Here is a 20,227-nt window from a genome sequence, read left to right as displayed (position 1 = left end):
CCAGCCCGCAGCCCCCCTGCCACCATCTCCGCTCCGGTCCACTTCGGCAAGGCTCGAAGCGGGTCGCCCGCGGTTCTAGCGGGGCTCCCCAAACCCACCGAGGCCAAGCGGGTCCCGCTCACCTCGTTCCTAAGCGGGTCCAGCTTGTAGACGGTCTGCAGCTGGTTTCGTAGCCGCATCGCTATGGCCATCGGACCCTGCTCCGCCATCTTTGGGATTTACGCTGACTTCCGGGTAAACCGGAAGTGTCCCTTGACTGACCCTCATTGGAGACGAAAGTAACCAAAGTACGACATTTTGATTGATTTCAAAACCCGTTCGTAGTTTAAATATATATATATTTGGATAAAAAGTAACTATATAAATATCTATAATGAGTATTTTTTTTTCACCAATTGTGGATTGACCGAGAATGGACGATGAGAGGTTAAATCACTACATTTGACACATTTGCTGGTCGGAATAAGATCAGTTTTCTTTCAAATTAAGACGCAAATGAAGACGTCATTCGTTTTCTATTAAACGTCACTCATGAAAATCAATGGGGAGAAGTGCCTCTTTTAACAAGTGATTAAAATTCTTCAATGTCACCATAACTTGTATATGTACTGTACATTGAATGCCACAGAATGAATGTACACCATAATTTATGTTTCTTTTATGATTGCATACAATATTTCGCCACGCAGGACTATGCAATTTGTAAAGCGTTCTCATTGGTTACCAATAGTAACGTTAATGTAAAATAAATACACACATCTTATAGATAAACAATAATGATTTTAAAATTGGTGCTTTCACCTACTTTAAAAGCATTATTGTCAAAACTAATAATAGATTAATTCTGGCTATCTTGAACTGTACCAATATCGATAATGAGTACATTATTTCACCAATAGTGGATTGACCGAATGGACGATGAGGGGTTCAATCAATAACTTTAACACATTAGCAGTTACGAATAAGATTACAATCGTCTTTAAAATAAAGATTCAATATTTATAGATAATTAGTTTGATATGAAATGTTATTAATGACAATGGAGAATGTATATGATCTATTTTTTTTTTTCATGTACATTGAATGCCATCAAAACAGAGAAGCACAAACAAAATGAATGTACAGTACACAATGACTTATTTTTGTTTTATTGAATAACGTTGACAAAAAAAAATCAAATACAATATTAAGCCACACAGAACTATCGAATTTGTAAAAAGTTCTCATTGGTTACCAATAGCAACGCTAATGTAAACTAAATAACTACAAAGATCTTCTAGATAAACAAGATAATGCTTTTTTAAATGTTCCCCTTTTTTGAAAAGGGTCTTTTTTTAAGAAGGCTTTGCGGACAGCCTGTTGAGTTCCGGGTAGCAAGCTAGCTATCTATTTACTATCTATTAGCTGTCTAACTAGCTAGCTATTTGCTATCTATTAGCTGTCTAGCTAGCTATCTATTAGTTATCTGTTAGCTCGCTGGCTAGCTTTGGATCTATTAAAGTTATTCCCGGTTGAGTGAACGCTGGCACATGTGGCTGCCGCTGCTCACCCATAGAAAAACTGATCCTGTGACTGTGAGTTGACCATGAGGGTTTTGAAAGGCGCTGAGAAATGAAATGTATTATTATTATTATTATTATCATCATTATGATTATGATTATAATGAATGTAATTATTTGAATAGAAGTAATTAGCGACCTGATTGAGACGATGGCCTTGTTTCAAAGGCACTTTGACCTTGACATGCCCGCTTCCAAGCGTTGGGCCAACAGAGGGCGCTATAGCCCCACAATTGTTGACAAGGCTCGCGACGTCCAGTCCGTCACAGTGCTGAACGTCAACCACTGTCAATCATCCAGTCAGTCACCTTCAACGTCAACTGGACACGACGTATTTTCAAACGGATGACAAGAAATGGCGCTGACGCTGACGCTGAGCGGGAAGGCTTCGTCGATGCTGTTGTTGTCCAAAGCCCTGCAGATGACATTGATGTCGGCGCTATCGCTCTTCCTTCCAGCTCTGCGCAAATCAAATCAAATGCGAGGCGAGGGAAGAATGTGAGGAGAAGGTCGCACCTCCAGGTGTCAAAACTGCACGCGGGCCCCAACGCTACTTCGCTCGTTCACTGCCAGATATGATATGGCCACTCCAGTGCCAGGGTTTTTGGCATTGTCACTTCAATTCCAGGACCCACGTCATACAGTGATAGCTTGGCTTACGAACTTCATTGCTTCCCAGACAGAGTGTGTAAGGCCAAAAGTGTGTATCCCAAAAAATAATTTCCCACAGGGAACCATTAAAATGACAATAATCCGTTCCCGGGTCCCCATAAAACATCATTTTCTACTTTCTAATTTTCTCAGCCTTAAAACTACACAAAATAGACCTTATTGTATGTACTGTATTGCGTTTTAGGACTACATAAACATTCAATACGGTGTTGGAAACCATAGACTTCTCTTCATAACAACATTATGTTAAACCCAAAATGATATGGAGCTGGAGTTATATGAGCTTAAAATGAGGACGGCTGTCCAAAAAATACTGCAATACACACATACGGGTAACATCCGACTCACGACCGGCTCGACTTACGACCACCCGTACTTACGACCACGACCTCCAGACCCAATTTTTTTTAAAAATTGTCATTCTACGCTTGGCACCGCAACGCGCCAGCGGGCCGGCAACGCGTACGACGATTTTGGCCGGCCGGCCAGCCCGCATCTCACTCTCGCACAGCAATCGACCGTGTGATGCCACCGGAGGGGGAAGTTTGCCAGTCATTTAATTTTGGAAGCTGAGGTACCAAAAACCAAGTCAACCTAATATGCAATCATGTCATTCATGGAAGAAGTGAGTCTCTAGTCAACATTTCGAATGGATTTCGACTTACCATCATTTTTACTCACGGCCGATGCGAGCGGCTGCCTGCATGGTCACTTGACTCACGGAGAAATTCACAGCATCTCCACACCACTCGCAAGAACTTTTTGGGCTTTCAGATGAAATTGATAGAAATGTAAAATGCTCACGCCAATGTGATGGTATCATCAAAGGAGGAGACGTAAGTCCAAGTGCTGTGATACCTCGCTTTACCAACGCTTGAGCTCATTTAGCTCTTTTTTTGCCTTACCAACATTAAATTCGCCGGACTAGTTTTCTTTGAGTGCAGACGTGGTCTGTTATCAAGTGGAGTACTTTTGCCATTATGGGAGCGAAACAGATTGACCGAATTGATACCGATTTGATTTACCGAAAAGCAGCTAGCAAGGGACAGTGTGAGTGAGGGTATTATCGCCCAGAAAGCACGGCAACTTCACTCGGATCTCATCAAGAGGCAACGTGGAAGTTCGTCATCCATTGACCATCCAAAAGGTAAATAAAACGAAAATTCTTTAATTACAATATGATCGATAAATCAAGGTATATTTTGTTTTGTGTTAAGGCTTATTTAGTATAAAAAGATGTTTTATGGGGACCTGGGAATGGATTCATCTCATTTTAATGGTTTCTTATGGGAAAGAAATGTTTGGAAGACAAACATTTTGCCTTACACACACTTTCTGGGAGCCAATTAAGTTGGTCAGCTGAGGTATCACTGTAGCCAAAAACAAAGTAAACCTACTCTAGTTCCTCCACGTTGCTGTCATTCATGGACAAAGTGAGTGAGTTGGTGGAGTCCTTCCAAGGGGGCGTTGCGCTCATTAGCTTGTTACTTGGTGGGCCGATTGCAGGAGCAGCGAGAGACAAAAGCCACAGCTCTGATTGCTCCGGGAGAAGGTGGTGGTGGGCATCTTCACTGCTGCCTTTTGGCACAACACGACCAGCGCAAAAGGGGAAACGGGCCGCACTGCCGTGGCCTGCTTCCAACTGGACTCCCAACTCGGCAATGGCTTTAAACTACCAATTGTGGCCCATGAATTTCAAAAAGTGCACGACGACTTATGGGGATCAGCATGCCAACAAATCCAACCTCATTTACTACCAGAGGTGGGCCGTCAGGGCCTGCAAGGCCTTCTCTGATGACTGAAAAAGATCTGAATCATGGACTCATGTTAAGTATATTTTGTACAGTGATACCTCACCTGACGAACTTAATTGGTTCCCAGAAAGTGTGTGTCTTCCAAACATTAATTTCACATAGGAAACCATAAAAATGAGAATAATCTGTTCCCAGGTTGCCATAAACATCATTTTCTACAAAATAAGGCTGAAAACTACACAAAAATACATCTCATTTTATATGTTTGAATCTTGAGAATTATTGGTTTCGTTCGCTAGTCTTTCTTTCTGACATTTGTTGAATGACCACTGAGGGTACCCACAGTTAGTGAGTGCTCTCCTGATATGTTTTGACTCCTTTTCTCTACCTTCAGTGCTAGTTGGTATTAGTTTAGCCCTATGCTGGAGGGTTCTGATAACTCCTAGTTTATGTTGTAAAGGGTGGTTAGAGTCAAAAAGTAAGTATTGGTCAGTGTGCGTAGCCTTCCTAAAGACTTCTGTTTTTAGCGCTCTGTCCTCTTTTATAATTACTTTACAATCCAAGAAGGCTAGTTGGTTCTCTTGAATGTCCTCACGAGTAAATTTAATGTTGAAGTCTACAGAGTTGAGATGATCTGTGAAGGATTGAATTTCTTGTTTCTTAATTATGACAAAAGTATCGTCCACATATCTAAACCAGTGTCATTGACTCCTCTACATACAATGTAGCCAAATATTTAAAAACTATTTTAGCTCCGTTGGTTGGTAACACAGAATACCACGTAGAGAACACCACAGGGTTTGTAGAGAGGATCAAAGACCTCATATTGGAACCTGAGGAAACTTTGGCATCATACGATGTGACTTCTCTCTTTACATCTGTCCCAACCCCAGCAGCAGTCTCAGTGGTGAGGACGAGGCTGCTGGCGGATGTTTCTCTGCATGAAAGAACCAAACTGAAACCGGATCACATCTGCCAATTACTAGAAATCTGCCTTAATACTACGTATTTTCAATTTCGGGAAAATTTTTATAAACAAATCCATGGTTGTGCTATGGGCTCACCAGTTTCACCCATAGTGGCTAATCTTTACATGGAAGAGATGGAGAAACAGGCCCTCACATCCTTCCCAGGGACAAAACCTAGACACTGGTTTAGATATGTGGACGATACTTTTGTCATAATTAAGAAACAAGAAATTCAATCCTTCACAGATCATCTCAACTCTGTAGACTTCAACATTAAATTTACTCGTGAGGACATTCAAGAGAACCAACTAGCCTTCTTGGATTGTAAAGTAATTATAAAAGAGGACAGAGCGCTAAAAACAGAAGTCTTTAGGAAGGCTACGCACACTGACCAATACTTACTTTTTGACTCTAACCACCCTTTACAACATAAACTAGGAGTTATCAGAACCCTCCAGCATAGGGCTAAACTAATACCAACTAGCACTGAAGGTAGAGAAAAGGAGTCAAAACATATCAGGAGAGCACTCACTAACTGTGGGTACCCTCAGTGGTCATTCAACAAATGTCAGAAAGAAAGACTAGCGAACGAAACCAATAATTCTCAAGATTCAAAAAGGAGAGGAGTAGCAGTACCGTACATTGCAGGAGTTTCTGAAAAATTACAAAGAGTCCTTTGGCAACATAAAATTCCTACTTATTTCAAACCGATAAACACGTTAAGGCAAAAATTAGTGCATCCAAAAGATAGGCTACCAAATGAAAAACAAAGTAATGTAGTTTATTCCATACATTGATGGGGACCTGGGAATGGATTCATCTCATTTTAATGGTTTCTTATGGGAAAGAAATGTTTGGAAGACAAACATTTTGCCTTACACACACTTTCTGGGAGCCAATTAAGTTGGTCAGCTGAGGTATCACTGTAGCCAAAAACAAAGTAAACCTACTCTAGTTCCTCCACGTTGCTGTCATTCATGGACAAAGTGAGTGAGTTGGTGGAGTCCTTCCAAGGGGGCGTTGCGCTCATTAGCTTGTTACTTGGTGGGCCGATTGCAGGAGCAGCGAGAGACAAAAGCCACAGCTCTGATTGCTCCGGGAGAAGGTGGTGGTGGGCATCTTCACTGCTGCCTTTTGGCACAACACGACCAGCGCAAAAGGGGAAACGGGCCGCACTGCCGTGGCCTGCTTCCAACTGGACTCCCGACTCGGCAATGGCTTTAAACTACCAATTGTGGCCCATGAATTTCAAAAAGTGCACGACGACTTATGGGGATCAGCATGCCAATAAATCCAACCTCATTTACTACCAGAGGTGGGCCGTCAGGGCCTGCAAGGCCTTCTATGATGACTGAAAAAGATCTGAATCATGGACTCATGTTAAGTATATTTTGTACAGTGATACCTCACCTGACGAACTTAATTGGTTCCCAGAAAGTGTGTGCCTTCCAAACATTAATTTCACATAGGAAACCATAAAAATGAGAATAATCTGTTCCCAGGTTGCCATAAACATCATTTTCTACAAAATAAGGCTGAAAACTACACAAAAATACATCTCATTTTATACGTCTGTGTAAGCTCTCAGTCGTACAGGAGTGGTCCATCGATGAGAAGGTTTCTTCAGCCGTCATCTGTACAAAAGTGAAGGTTTCGGACGTTTCGCCTCCTATCCAAGAGGCTTCGTCAGCGAACTAAAGTCTGACTGGTCGTATCGGCCCCATTTATATATCCCTAATGTCCAGACCTGGTGGCGCCGGACACAGCTATGATAGGTCCCTACTCTCAGGTTGGGGGGGGGCGCGGGACCCCCCCCCCCCTGTGGCCCCACTGATTGTTCCTACATTCCTGACTAACGATTGGCCTATTACACCCACTCCCCCCGGTATCACCTCATCAGCATAACGACCCTCATCAGCATTGCGAAAGTTGCCTAACCTGTTTTGCCTGAGCAGGCTATTGTATGAACGATCCAAATTGAACCTCACACCACCAGACCGGTTTAATGAAGGATTTTGTTGTTTTATAAGAATCGCCTCTTTCACCCCCCTTTCAAACCATCTATGTTCTTTCGCTAAGATTTTAACCTCATTGTCGTCAAATGAGTGGTTGCTAGCTTTTAGGTGCAAATGTACTGCCGATTGAGGCCCACTAGTATTATCCCTGCGATGTTGATAAAGTCTTTTTTTGAGAATTTGTTGAGTCTCCCCAATGTACTGCTCTTTACAATTTTCATTCTTACAATGTATGGAATAAACTACATTACTTTGTTTTTCATTTGGTAGCCTATCTTTTGGATGCACTAATTTTTGCCTTAACGTGTTTATCGGTTTGAAATAAGTAGGAATTTTATGTTGCCAAAGGACTCTTTGTAATTTTTCAGAAACTCCTGCAATGTACGGTACTGCTACTCCTCTCCTTTTTGAATCTTGAGAATTATTGGTTTCGTTCGCTAGTCTTTCTTTCTGACATTTGTTGAATGACCACTGAGGGTACCCACAGTTAGTGAGTGCTCTCCTGATATGTTTTGACTCCTTTTCTCTACCTTCAGTGCTAGTTGGTATTAGTTTAGCCCTATGCTGGAGGGTTCTGATAACTCCTAGTTTATGTTGTAAAGGGTGGTTAGAGTCAAAAAGTAAGTATTGGTCAGTGTGCGTAGCCTTCCTAAAGACTTCTGTTTTTAGCGCTCTGTCCTCTTTTATAATTACTTTACAATCCAAGAAGGCTAGTTGGTTCTCTTGAATGTCCTCACGAGTAAATTTAATGTTGAAGTCTACAGAGTTGAGATGATCTGTGAAGGATTGAATTTCTTGTTTCTTAATTATGACAAAAGTATCGTCCACATATCTAAACCAGTGTCATTGACTCCTCTACATACAATGTAGCCAAATATTTAAAAACTATTTTAGCTCCGTTGGTTGGTAACACAGAATACCACGTAGAGAACACCACAGGGTTTGTAGAGAGGATCAAAGACCTCATATTGGAACCTGAGGAAACTTTGGCATCATACGATGTGACTTCTCTCTTTACATCTGTCCCAACCCCAGCAGCAGTCTCAGTGGTGAGGACGAGGCTGCTGGCGGATGTTTCTCTGCATGAAAGAACCAAACTGAAACCGGATCACATCTGCCAATTACTAGAAATCTGCCTTAATACTACGTATTTTCAATTTCGGGAAAATTTTTATAAACAAATCCATGGTTGTGCTATGGGCTCACCAGTTTCACCCATAGTGGCTAATCTTTACATGGAAGAGATGGAGAAACAGGCCCTCACATCCTTCCCAGGGACAAAACCTAGACACTGGTTTAGATATGTGGACGATACTTTTGTCATAATTAAGAAACAAGAAATTCAATCCTTCACAGATCATCTCAACTCTGTAGACTTCAACATTAAATTTACTCGTGAGGACATTCAAGAGAACCAACTAGCCTTCTTGGATTGTAAAGTAATTATAAAAGAGGACAGAGCGCTAAAAACAGAAGTCTTTAGGAAGGCTACGCACACTGACCAATACTTACTTTTTGACTCTAACCACCCTTTACAACATAAACTAGGAGTTATCAGAACCCTCCAGCATAGGGCTAAACTAATACCAACTAGCACTGAAGGTAGAGAAAAGGAGTCAAAACATATCAGGAGAGCACTCACTAACTGTGGGTACCCTCAGTGGTCATTCAACAAATGTCAGAAAGAAAGACTAGCGAACGAAACCAATAATTCTCAAGATTCAAAAAGGAGAGGAGTAGCAGTACCGTACATTGCAGGAGTTTCTGAAAAATTACAAAGAGTCCTTTGGCAACATAAAATTCCTACTTATTTCAAACCGATAAACACGTTAAGGCAAAAATTAGTGCATCCAAAAGATAGGCTACCAAATGAAAAACAAAGTAATGTAGTTTATTCCATACATTGTAAGAATGAAAATTGTAAAGAGCAGTACATTGGGGAGACTCAACAAATTCTCAAAAAAAGACTTTATCAACATCGCAGGGATAATACTAGTGGGCCTCAATCGGCAGTACATTTGCACCTAAAAGCTAGCAACCACTCATTTGACGACAATGAGGTTAAAATCTTAGCGAAAGAACATAGATGGTTTGAAAGGGGGGTGAAAGAGGCGATTCTTATAAAACAACAAAATCCTTCATTAAACCGGTCTGGTGGTGTGAGGTTCAATTTGGATCGTTCATACAATAGCCTGCTCAGGCAAAACAGGTTAGGCAACTTTCGCAATGCTGATGAGGGTCGTTATGCTGATGAGGTGATACCGGGGGGAGTGGGTGTAATAGGCCAATCGTTAGTCAGGAATGTAGGAACAATCAGTGGGGCCACAGGGGGGGGGGGGTCCCGCGCCCCCCCCCAACCTGAGAGTAGGGACCTATCATAGCTGTGTCCGGCGCCACCAGGTCTGGACATTAGGGATATATAAATGGGGCCGATACGACCAGTCAGACTTTAGTTCGCTGACGAAGCCTCTTGGATAGGAGGCGAAACGTCCGAAACCTTCACTTTTGTACAGATGACGGCTGAAGAAACCTTCTCATCGATCTCATTTTATATGTATAATAAACGTGCTATTGTATTGTGATTGAAGAAATAAACTTTGCTGTATAATAAAGTGGTTTTATTGACCTTTGTGATGGTCGTTGATGTCGTTGCCTCTTGATGATATCCGAGTGAAGTTACAGTGGTTTCTCGCCGATAATACCCTCAATCACACTGTCCCCTGCTAGCTGCTTTTCACTAATACAAATAAACAGGAGTTTTAAAACCTCTTCTGTTGCCTGAGAGCGTTGCTTAGACAACTTGTTCTTAAGGATGGTAGCAATGGTGGACTTAGCGTACTGGTACTGGGACGCTAAGTCACACAAACGTGCACCTCGTTGGTGTTTTTCAATGATCTTGTTCTTCCGCTCGACCGTCATTTTCTTTTGTGTCGTCTTCGCCTTAACGCTAGCCTGTGGTGGGGTCTTTTCCGTCCCATAATAGCAAAAGTACACCACTTGGGAAAAGCCGAAAGGAAAACAATATTCCACTCGATAACAAACCATGTTTGCACTCAAAGAAAGGGGGTGTGGAAAACTAGTCCGCCAGCCACCGTGGCCCTGTTCGACCGCGCGGTTTGGTTCATCCGCTGAAAACTAGTTCGTCAGTAGATACTATATGCTCTAGAATTTTCGTGCAGGGGTGCTGATAAAGCGTTGGCCAAACATCTCGCAGTGTTTTTCCTTCCACAAGAGGGCAGCATTTCCTCTTTTTTCCATTTTAGCGCTTTGTTCTAGCCTCACCTGTTGTTAAATCGCTATATAAACCAATATGTATATATTGCCTTATATTTGGGACAGCCGCCCTCATTTCAAGCTCATATAACTCCAGAACCATATAATTTAGGAATTAACTCTTTATCTGATGAAAGAAGAGCTATATCAACTAATAGAGTATGTATGTATTGCATTGTATTTCGGACAGACACTCTCATTTCAATCTCATATAACTCCAGACCCATATCATTTAGGAATTAACTCTTTTTATCTGATGAAAGAAGAGAAGCTAAAGTTTCTTACGCTGCGTTGAATGTTTATGTCGTCCTAAAAGTCAATATTCTGTGGGTCCTGGAATTCCAGTGACAATGACAAAAACCCTGGCACTGGAGTGGACGCATTTTTGCATAGCGTCTGGCAGTCAATGAGTTCAAGCAAAATATATTAGATGTATATATAACAAGAGTTTTTTTTCTGCCAGCTCGTCATCTTCTTGTATGTTGCTGCCAAAACCCTGTCAGCTAGTCGGAGAGCGTGAGAGAATGTGGAAGGAACTCCTCAAAATGTTGGCAAAGTGCCCCCAGAATGAGAAGATGGCCGAGAAAAAGAAAAAAAAGAAAAAAAAGTCATGATGTTGATCAGGCGCTTGGCCCGCCCGCCCGCATCCTTTCTCCAAGGGAGTTGCGCCACGCTTCCTTTCGGATGACTTTTGTGTTGCCCTCACCCGCCCTCTCTTAAATGGCCGTGAAGATGAAGATGGCCGCGCGATAAGAGAGCGTGCACACCAGGAAGATGGCGTGCTAGCGTGCCTCGGCCTTTTGCGGGTGCTTCCATTTCAAAGAGTTGAGTGTGGAAAAGAGCAGCTCTGGCCATCACAGTGATTAGGATTCTTTTTTTTTTTTCTGACAGCAACCTTTCTCAAACTTTTTACATAATGGCCAACATTAACGTAGTGCAGTAGGCCAAACACGATGGCAAAATATCAAGGCAGTTAAAAAAGTACAGTGAGACCTCAGCTTACAAACGCTTCAGCTCACCAATTTTTCGCCTTACGAACAGTAAATTTGCGAGAAGATAATCTTGGCACACAAACTAGTTTTCGGCGGACGAACCAAATCACACAATGCCACAGTGGCTGGCGGACTACTTTTCGTCGCCACTTGTCTTTGTGTGCAGACGTGGTTTGTTATCGAGTGGAATACTTTTGCTAGTATGGGACCGAGAAAGAGCCCACCGCAGGCTAGTGTTAAGCCAGAGAAAACACGAAAGAAAATGACGGTCAAGCAGAAGAAGGAGATCATCGAGAAACACCAACTAGGTGTGCGTTTGTGTGACTTAGCGTACCAGTAAGCTAAGTCGACCATTGCTACGCGGGGCTATGGGTGTTTCTCTGTTGTCCAAGCAACGGTCTCAGGCAATAGAAGAGGTTGAAAAACTTCTGTTGCTTTGGATTAACGAAAAGCAGCTATCAGGGGACAGTGTGAGTGAGGGTATTATCGCAGAGAAAGCACGGCAACTTCACTCGGATATCATCAAGAGGCAACGACATCAACGACCATCACAGAGGTCAATAAAACGTTTTTATTCTACAATACAGTTTATTTCTTTCATTACAATACAATAGCACATTTATTATACATGAAATAAGGTCTATTTTGTGTAGTTTTAAATCTTATTTAGTCGAAAATGATGTTTTATGGAAACCTGGGAACGGATTATTCTCATTTTAATGTTTTCCTTTGGGAAATAAATGTTTGGAAGATGAACCTTTCGCCTTACAGACACTTTCTGGGAACCAATTAAGTTTGTAAATTGAGGAATCACTGTACGTTATCCTGTAAACAGAATTAATGTCTGACGTTGCGTGTGTCAAATGCTGCGCGGTGACTCCAGCCGGTGTGACGGTCGTGTGAGCGTTCGCATGCTAGCGAAGCAGATGGAAGGCCCAGATAGGCCAACACATGAAAGAATGCCCGCATGAAGGCCCAGAGATGCGCAGGAAGTCTCCAAAACAATTCTATTATTGACACAGTGGGTGCAGGCAATAAGGGTCATCTCTTCTTCTACTTGAGGCCCAAGAAAGGAAATAATGGCAAGTGAATCGCTCGTATGCATCAAAGGCTTGCTATTATCTCAGCCACACATGCAGACACACACGCACGCAAACACACGCACGCAAACACACACACACACACGCACACACACACACACACACACACACACACACACACACACACACACACACACACACAGATGCCGTCAAGCTTTGATGTGCATTTATCAGGACGGTTACTGGGACGCCATCGACAAGCGTTCTGCACCACTGAAGAACAATGATGGCGCTCAAGGCTTCCTGCCGGATATTCTTGGGGGTCGGCAATTTGTCCCCGCACCAGCGCCTCGGGTTGATTGACACTGGCGTTATTGGCAGTGTGACGCCAAAGCATTGTCGGTCTCCTGAACAAAAGATGACGGTGAGCATATTTCAAAGGCTAACGTGTATTTTTAGGCAGAGATCTGACAGAAATAGCCTCACTAATAGACGTCACGTCACGCTAGTGTTCCTCAGAAGCCAATACAACAGCAAGAAGCTCCCACTGCCTCTGCTATCTCTCCTACCACTACCACCGCCACTAGCGCTGCTATAATGAGTACCTCCGAGTTTGCAGACTACCAGGAGAGCATTACCGTGACCACTACGACAACGACTGCTGAAATTACTACGGGGGCATGATGAGCACCACCTCCACCTTTGACTTTCATACCACTGTAGCTGTCCATCATAAATGATGATGACACTTGCTCCGAGGGAGAGCAGGGGAGGTTGGTTGGGGGTAGGATTGGTGCGCGGAAGCTTGCACAAAGGTATAGATCAGTGGTTCATAATCTTGTTGGAGGCATCGAAGCCCACCAGTTTCATATGCTCATTCACGAACCCTTCTTTCGATGACTGTGCCCACGACTGTGCATACGAAACTGAGGCGTGGACCTCTGGGGCGGAGGATCCACTGAACCCCTGAGACCGACTGACTGAACTGGGTTCGATCGAACCCAGTTTAAGAGCCACCGGTATAGATGAAGGTGAGGGTGTACAGTCCTCACTCCCACCATCTTCAATCTTGCCAGGTAAGTTTCCAGTAGCATGAGAATTCCCACGAGGACCTTCTTCTGGCAGGAGTTGCAGGGGGCTGCTTGTCGTCCGATCTGTTGGACTCTGCCGATGCCTACACCCGGGTGCGGCTTTGAGATCACTCTTTGTCTGGCCTCTACCCTTCGACCTGTTCTGCTTGGGTGACTCTGCCAGTAGTACGAGACTCTGGCTGCCATAGCTCTTGGGGTGATGGAGACGATAAGGTGGTGATCCCAGTCGAGGGACACGACCACCACCATTCTGACTACCGTATGTTCCCGACCAGAAAGCGCTAATTGATTTTGCAATCTGCCCAAAATGTATGAAAATACAGTAAAGTCTCATTATATCGATATCGGTTATATCGATAGTACTGCTTATTACGATATACTATTTCTATGAACGCAAGGAGAAAATGTACATGCCGCAGGATCGGATATATCGATAGTCCGGTTATATCGATATTTTTTTCCCACTCCCGAGAATATCGATAGAACGAGACTTTACTGTAATTCCATTGATTTTACAATGAATGGATATTTTAAAGATGTCTCCTTAGCTTTTGTGCAAAGGAACTAAAATCCAACCGACGACATTGTCTTGTATCACAAAGTACGTATTGGCGTCACAACTCGTACCAAAGGCTATAAATCCAAACCATGCATGTAATTACAGAGAATCCAATATTTAAGTGGTCCAAGATGAAGGGAAGACATTGTTGAATGAGGGTCTTACTCACTGTTTACTGTCAAAAGAGGCAAGCGCGGCGTCTGTGAAGTCCTATTGTTTGCTTTTGTCCTAAGTGGCAAACAGAGCGCTTTGTGATGGCAAGATCTGCTCTGTTTGCACTCTGCGGCAGAGGGTGTGATCCCTTGCTCGCCCATAGATTTACCTTGCGGATTGAGCAGCAGCTTGTGAAGTGCTGCGAAGCTATCAAGAAGGATGCAGCCCTCAGCTCCGAGCGAGTTAGCATGTTTACTCAGTGTTGAAGGCTCGGAAGTATCCCTCTAGTCACAGTTAGGCCAGACAATTTGTGCGTATCAAATTTCCCCATTGGGGCACTATGAAAGGCTTTTTGATTCAGATTTGATCAGCTGATTCACTCTGGTGGAATGAAAAGTATTTCTCACCCTGTACTTGAAGTCATTTCCTCTGAATATATACATTTGTGCCTTGAGATACAATTTTAATTTGTTTCTTCATCTATCATCCGTTTCTGCTCTTGTTTCAGAACACTCTTTCAAATCATCCTTTGCCATTGAAGTGAACTGAAATGGACCCGATTCGTTCCAGTCAACCTAAGAAATATTTTTTACATGTTTTAGAAAATATTACATACTTTTGAAAATCAACCACGGTGAAACACAATGTTAGGAATTGATCAGTTTTGCATTATAATTTATTGCACCTTGTCCACCAAGGCGTAGTATAATACAAACATACGTAGTGACATGGTGAACATCTCAAATCAGTTCAATAAACTGCAATAACATTTGTCATTTCTTACAGAGGATAAAGAAACAATGATTGTTATGTTGGATTGGATGTACCTTTGTTCGTCTCGCAGTGGAGAAATTGACATTTCACAGCAGTAAAGTTATGAAATGAAGAGGAAAGGAAAGAAAGGAGTAAAAAAACAAAATACAATGGCTGCTGGAAAGGCAGCCACTCTCGCGGCGCCATCTTGAAGTAAAAAAAACAACAACTAAATAACACAACAACACAGACACAAAGTCATTCATTCTTTAGCACTCGCTGTACCCTCTTTGTGACATAAAGCAGTTCTAGATGTAAGAGGAGAGGATGGAGGCGTCTTTTTCAGCAGTGGATCAGGGACGTCAGGCTACTTGTTAAAATATCTGTTGCCTAAAGGTTCCCAATCTGAAACCAGATATACTGTATTTTTATTTGCAGATATTCCCAAATTTTTGTACAGACGAGATACGAAGCAAGAACTGTAATATGCTTTAATATCTATTATCTAAATGTATGAATGAATGAATCAATAAACAATAAATCAATCAATCAAAACGCTAGAAAAAGTCCTGTCTAGTTAAAACATTGGAAAAAGTCTGACTTTTTACAATCTGTTTTTGTTAATAAATGAAGTTGTCCAAATGAAAGACATCTGTAGCTTGTGTCCAGGGCTTGAAATGACATCCATGAGTTCCCTGCCTCATTGCTCGGGAATGGGAGTTTCCAAATGTGGAATTCCAAATTCCTATTGATGACAATGAGTTCATTCCACATTCCCGTTCAATCACGGGCCTCTAATCAGCGTCCCGCTGTGAGAACTTTTGATAAGACGGACGACCCCGACTGGAGTAAATCTCCCTGACTGGAAGAGGACTCATCCATAGGAGGTCTAATCATGTCACAGTCCTCATCAACGGCTGGCGTCGGCTCTTGGTGGTGACCTCACTTGACACGCCCAAAAAAACACATCGCACACATGCGATGCCGCTGACCCAAGAAGACAAATCAGGAAAGCCCTGCCCGAGGCCATTCCCTGCCTCTCTGCCTACCCGCCTGTTGGACCGAAGAGATGAGGTCATCCGACACAACCTCAAATTGCACGTCTGATCAGCAGGGCTTTCCTGCAACAATTACATCGACCCCCCGAGTCCTCATTAGTAGATAGTGTGGAGAAGGAAAACAAAGACAAAGAGCAAAGTCCCCCCCCCCCCAGTGGAACAGGATGTTTGATTCAAAGGACTTGATTAGTGACTCTTGGTGAGTGGGTTAAGTGAGGTGGGATCATGGTGTCATGTCCACCAATTAGAATGAGGGCCCGAGTACCAGGCCACGATAACGAATTGCCTTGTTGGGGTGACTCCACATGCCTGGGAAAGGATCCGGTTTTTTTTTTTTTTTGCAAATCAGCCGATCTTCTTTTGCTTTAGGCACAGCGAATCAGTGTCTTCAATCTAAGCCGGTTTTGTGCATCCTCTTCTCTCACACCAGCGACCTTCATGTCCTCTTTGACAATATCCATAGACCTCCTCTTTGGTCTTCCTCTCGCTCTCCTGCCTGGCAGTTCGAGGCTCAGCCTTCTTCTCCTGATATAGTCAGTCACTCTCTCACCTCTGGACCGGTCCAAACCATCTCAGTCTGGCCTCTCCAAAGCCTCTAATATGAGTTGCCCCTCTGATGTACTCCTTCCTGATCCTATCCAACTTGGTCACACCCAAAGAAAACCTCAACATATTTTTCACTGCTTTTTCGACTACTACTACTACTACTGCTAATAATAATAATAATAATAATAATAATAATAATAATAATAATAATGGGAGTGGGTGATTTGTAACCCGTGTGGGGCAGTATAGGACTTATTTTGTTTGTATCTTTCTGACATTCTGGAAGCTGCTGTAAAGGTTTCAAGCTGTCTCTGGGTGAACAAGGGACAACATCAGTCGGAGGTTGGTACTCTTTGGATGGGTTGCCAGGGTAAGGGTCCCCAAAAAACAAGTGACCCCAGTCACATCACTGAAGATGTGTCCAAGTTGCAGCACAAAGTGTAACTCAGTCCTGACCGTCCTGACCCTCCCTGTCCTTTTTCTGTGCCTGCAAAAAGTATAGTTTGAGGATCGGCTACTACGCTTCTGTTTTCTATTGACTTCAAACATCCTTTTATTTTTTTGGGGTACAATCAGCGTAGGGAAAGAAAGGTAAACATTCCCAACACATTCCCAGAGTGAAAACAGAGCTGTGGACACAAATGCTCAAATCATATTTCAAGGTGTTTCTCATCTCGTCCTCCCCTTATCGCAGCGGACATGTGATAGTGTCTGATTTAAAACCCAGCAGCCAATTAGCATTGCACATGTCCGTCCGTCCGTCCCGCTGCACGTAGATCAAGTCGGCTCGACGAGTGGGAGCTGTTTGGCCCCGAGCGCCGAGGGATGAATTACTGCTCGTTTGCACTTCTTCACTGGAGGCCCCCCACGTTTGAGGACAGGACGACTCTGTTTCCGATGTTGCCAAATTGTTCAACTTGACTGATCACCTTGAAGTCGGCCTTGCGATTGGCTAAAATAAACGCTCCCTCCCCAAAAAATAATTTTCTTTCGGTGGCTGCATTGTGACCCTGAAATGATGTCAACGTTCCATGGATGTCAGGACTTTGTAAAAACCAGCCACTAACCTTCCATGAATAATCCATTCCCAGAGGCAGCGTGATTTGTTTTTCTGCAATTGTACAAGTGCACTCACTTGGTTTTTGGGGACCCTTACTCTGGTGACTCATTCCACAAGTACCAACCACCGACTGGTGTCCAGGAAGCATCGCTTGACAGGTATCTACCTTGAACGCTTGAAGCCTTTACAGCAGCTTCCAGAGTGTCTTAGAGTCAGACAGATTCAAACAAAATAAGTCCAATACTGCCCCACATGCGTTAGAAATGCTACTACTACTACCATGATTATTAATAGTAGTAGTCGTAGTAGTAGTAGTAGAAAAAGCAGAGATGAATATGTCGAGGTTTTCTTTGGGAGTGACAAGGTTGGATAGAATCAGGAAGGAGTACATTAGAGGGACAACTCGTATGAGAGGTTTTGGAGAGAAAGTCAGACTGAGATGGTTTGGACCAGATGTCCAGAGGAGAGAGAGTGACTATATCGGGAGGAGGATGCTGAGCCTTGAACTTCCAGACAGGAGACCGAGAGGAAGACCCAAGAGGAGCTTTATGGATGTTGTCAAAGAGGACATGAAGGGAGCTGGTATGAGAGAAGAGGATGCATAGAACCGGCTTAGATGGAGGACAACCCAGAAGGGGAAAGCCAAAAGGAAAAGAAGAAGTCATAGTAGTGGTAGTGATAGTGGTGGTGGTGGTAGTAGTAGTAGTATTAAAGCTACTTTTTATTCTTCAATTTTTTATATATACAGCAAGAAAAAGCCTATCCCAGCGGTCTTCAGGCAGGAGGCGGGGGACACCCTGGACCGGTGGCCAGCCAATCACAAGACGCACAGAAATAAACAACCATGCACACTCACACTGTGGGACAATTTCTGGAGTCTTCAATCAGCTTGCCACGCAGCTTTTTGGAATGTAGAAGGAAACCGAAGGACCCGGAGCTCCGAATTGAACTTGGAACTTCTGCGCTGTGAAGTTGACGTGCTCAACACGGGACTAGCGTGCCGCCCAAGTCAAATTGAGAAGACATCGCTTCCAAGGCGTTTTGTCCCTTTGTTTCATTGAAGACTCATTTATCCATATTTCTAAAAATGCGGCGAGCTGCCTTTTTGTCAACGTGTCCACCGATGCCTCCAAGGTGAGGACAAGGTTATAGAAAATGACTGTCCTGATACAAAATTGTTATGAAAATAGCGCTCTCGTCATGGCTTCATCTCCAAGACGTGCAAGCTGCACGAAGCTTACACATGTTTTCATTTATGTGTACAATGCAAAGCCGACACCGCACATGCTATACCTCGAGCTGTCACATCAAAAAAGGAATATTTGACCTCGGCTTAAGAAAATATTGACATTTTTCTGCCGTGATTTTATTTTTTATTGTCTTTTTTTTTCAAACAGTTTGTTTGAATAAAGTCGAATTAGATGTCCTCTCCGCCGTGTGCTTGCGCAGGCCGCTAATGCATCCCATACCTGAACTCTACCTGAATGACACAAACAAAAGAAATCATCCCGGGAGGTTGGCGCAGCTGGAAGGTCAAGTTAGTGAAAAGTTCATTTCATTTCAACTTAGTTTGTGGCTAAAACAAAAACCCCAAATGCTACCCTAAAGCCAGAAAATGTAGCTAGCTAGAAGACGCGAGAACATGGATGAACAGAATACAGTGATACCTCAGCTTACAAACTTAATTGGTTCCCAGTGTCTGTAAGGCCAAACGTTTGTCTTCTAAGCATTTATTTCCCATAAGAAACCATTAAAATGAGAATAATCCGTTCCCAGGTCCCCACAAAATATCATTTTCTATTAAATAAGGCTTAAAACTACACAAACTAGACCATTTTTATGTATAATAAATATGCTATTGGATTGTAATGAAAGAACTAAACGGCATTGTATAAAAAAGTCATTTTCTTTACATTTGCGACGGTCGTTGATGTCGTTGCCTCTTGATGATATCCGAGTGAAGTTGCAGTGCTTTCTTGGAGAAAAATACCCTCACTCACACCGTCCCCTGCTAGCTGCTTTTCGATAATTCAAATCAACAGAAGTTATTCAACCGTTGCTTAGAAAACACGGAAACACCCTTAATAGCGTCCTTGTTCTTAAGGATGGTAGCAATGGTGGACTTAGCGTACTGGTACTGGGACGCTGAGTCATACAAGCGCGCACACCTCGTTGGTGTTTCTCGATGATCTCCTTCTTCTGATCGACCGTCATGTTCTTTCGTGTCCTCTTCAGCGTAACACTAGCCTGTGGCGTGGTCTTTTTCCATCCCATAATGGCAACAAACCACATCAGCACTCAAAGAAGGTGGGTGACAAAAACTAGTCCGCCAGCCACCGTGGCGATGTGTGGTCTGGTTTGTCCGTCGAAAACTGGTTCGTATGCCAAGATTATATTCTCTCAATTTTAATGTTCGTAAAAGTTTGCGAGCTAAAGCGTTTGTATCACTGAAATAATCACATGCTTGTTGCTAGGCAGAAAATGTGGGGCACATCACTAGAACTCTGTTATTGTGTATTTTTTTTCGGTGGGGGGCCGGCGGTGGGTGACTGACGCCACGACATATGCGGAAAAAGAAGAGGGAGAGGCAGTGGTCAGACAGACTGCTCACAAAGTGACTCCAAAAACAGCAAAAATGCCAAGACGGTGCAGTCAAGCAGACGCTCCGCAATTTAGCATTAATCTCGAAGCAAACCTCAAAAACCTTTTGGGGTCATTTGGGGCAGAGGCGATG

The 20,227-nt window shown here is 43.2% G+C and overlaps 1 protein-coding gene across 4 annotated transcripts in view; it reads right to left on the bottom strand.

Moving 5' to 3' along the window:
• Nucleotides 1-20,227, bottom strand: part of pcgf1 (polycomb group ring finger 1) — a 36,801-nt gene that overhangs the window by 7,826 nt on the left and 8,748 nt on the right. Inside the window, exon 1 of one of the 4 annotated variants that reach the window (XM_088991237.1) lies at nucleotides 123-420. The exons of 2 other annotated variants lie outside the window; for them this stretch is intronic. In XM_088991237.1, coding sequence (XP_088847363.1) covers nucleotides 123-209 — 87 coding nt within the window. In that variant the 5' untranslated portion in view covers nucleotides 210-420. Of the gene's footprint in view, nucleotides 1-122; nucleotides 421-20,227 lie in introns of those variants that run through there. One more of the 4 variants, XM_088991238.1, reaches the window with a different exon arrangement.

The sequence above is a fragment of the Hippocampus bargibanti genome, linkage group LG02 (genome assembly GCF_051943395.1).
Source record: "Hippocampus bargibanti isolate YZ-2025 linkage group LG02, ASM5194339v1, whole genome shotgun sequence".
Taxonomy (NCBI): Eukaryota; Metazoa; Chordata; class Actinopteri; order Syngnathiformes; family Syngnathidae; genus Hippocampus; species Hippocampus bargibanti.
This window is presented reverse-complemented; position numbering and strand designations above follow the sequence as displayed.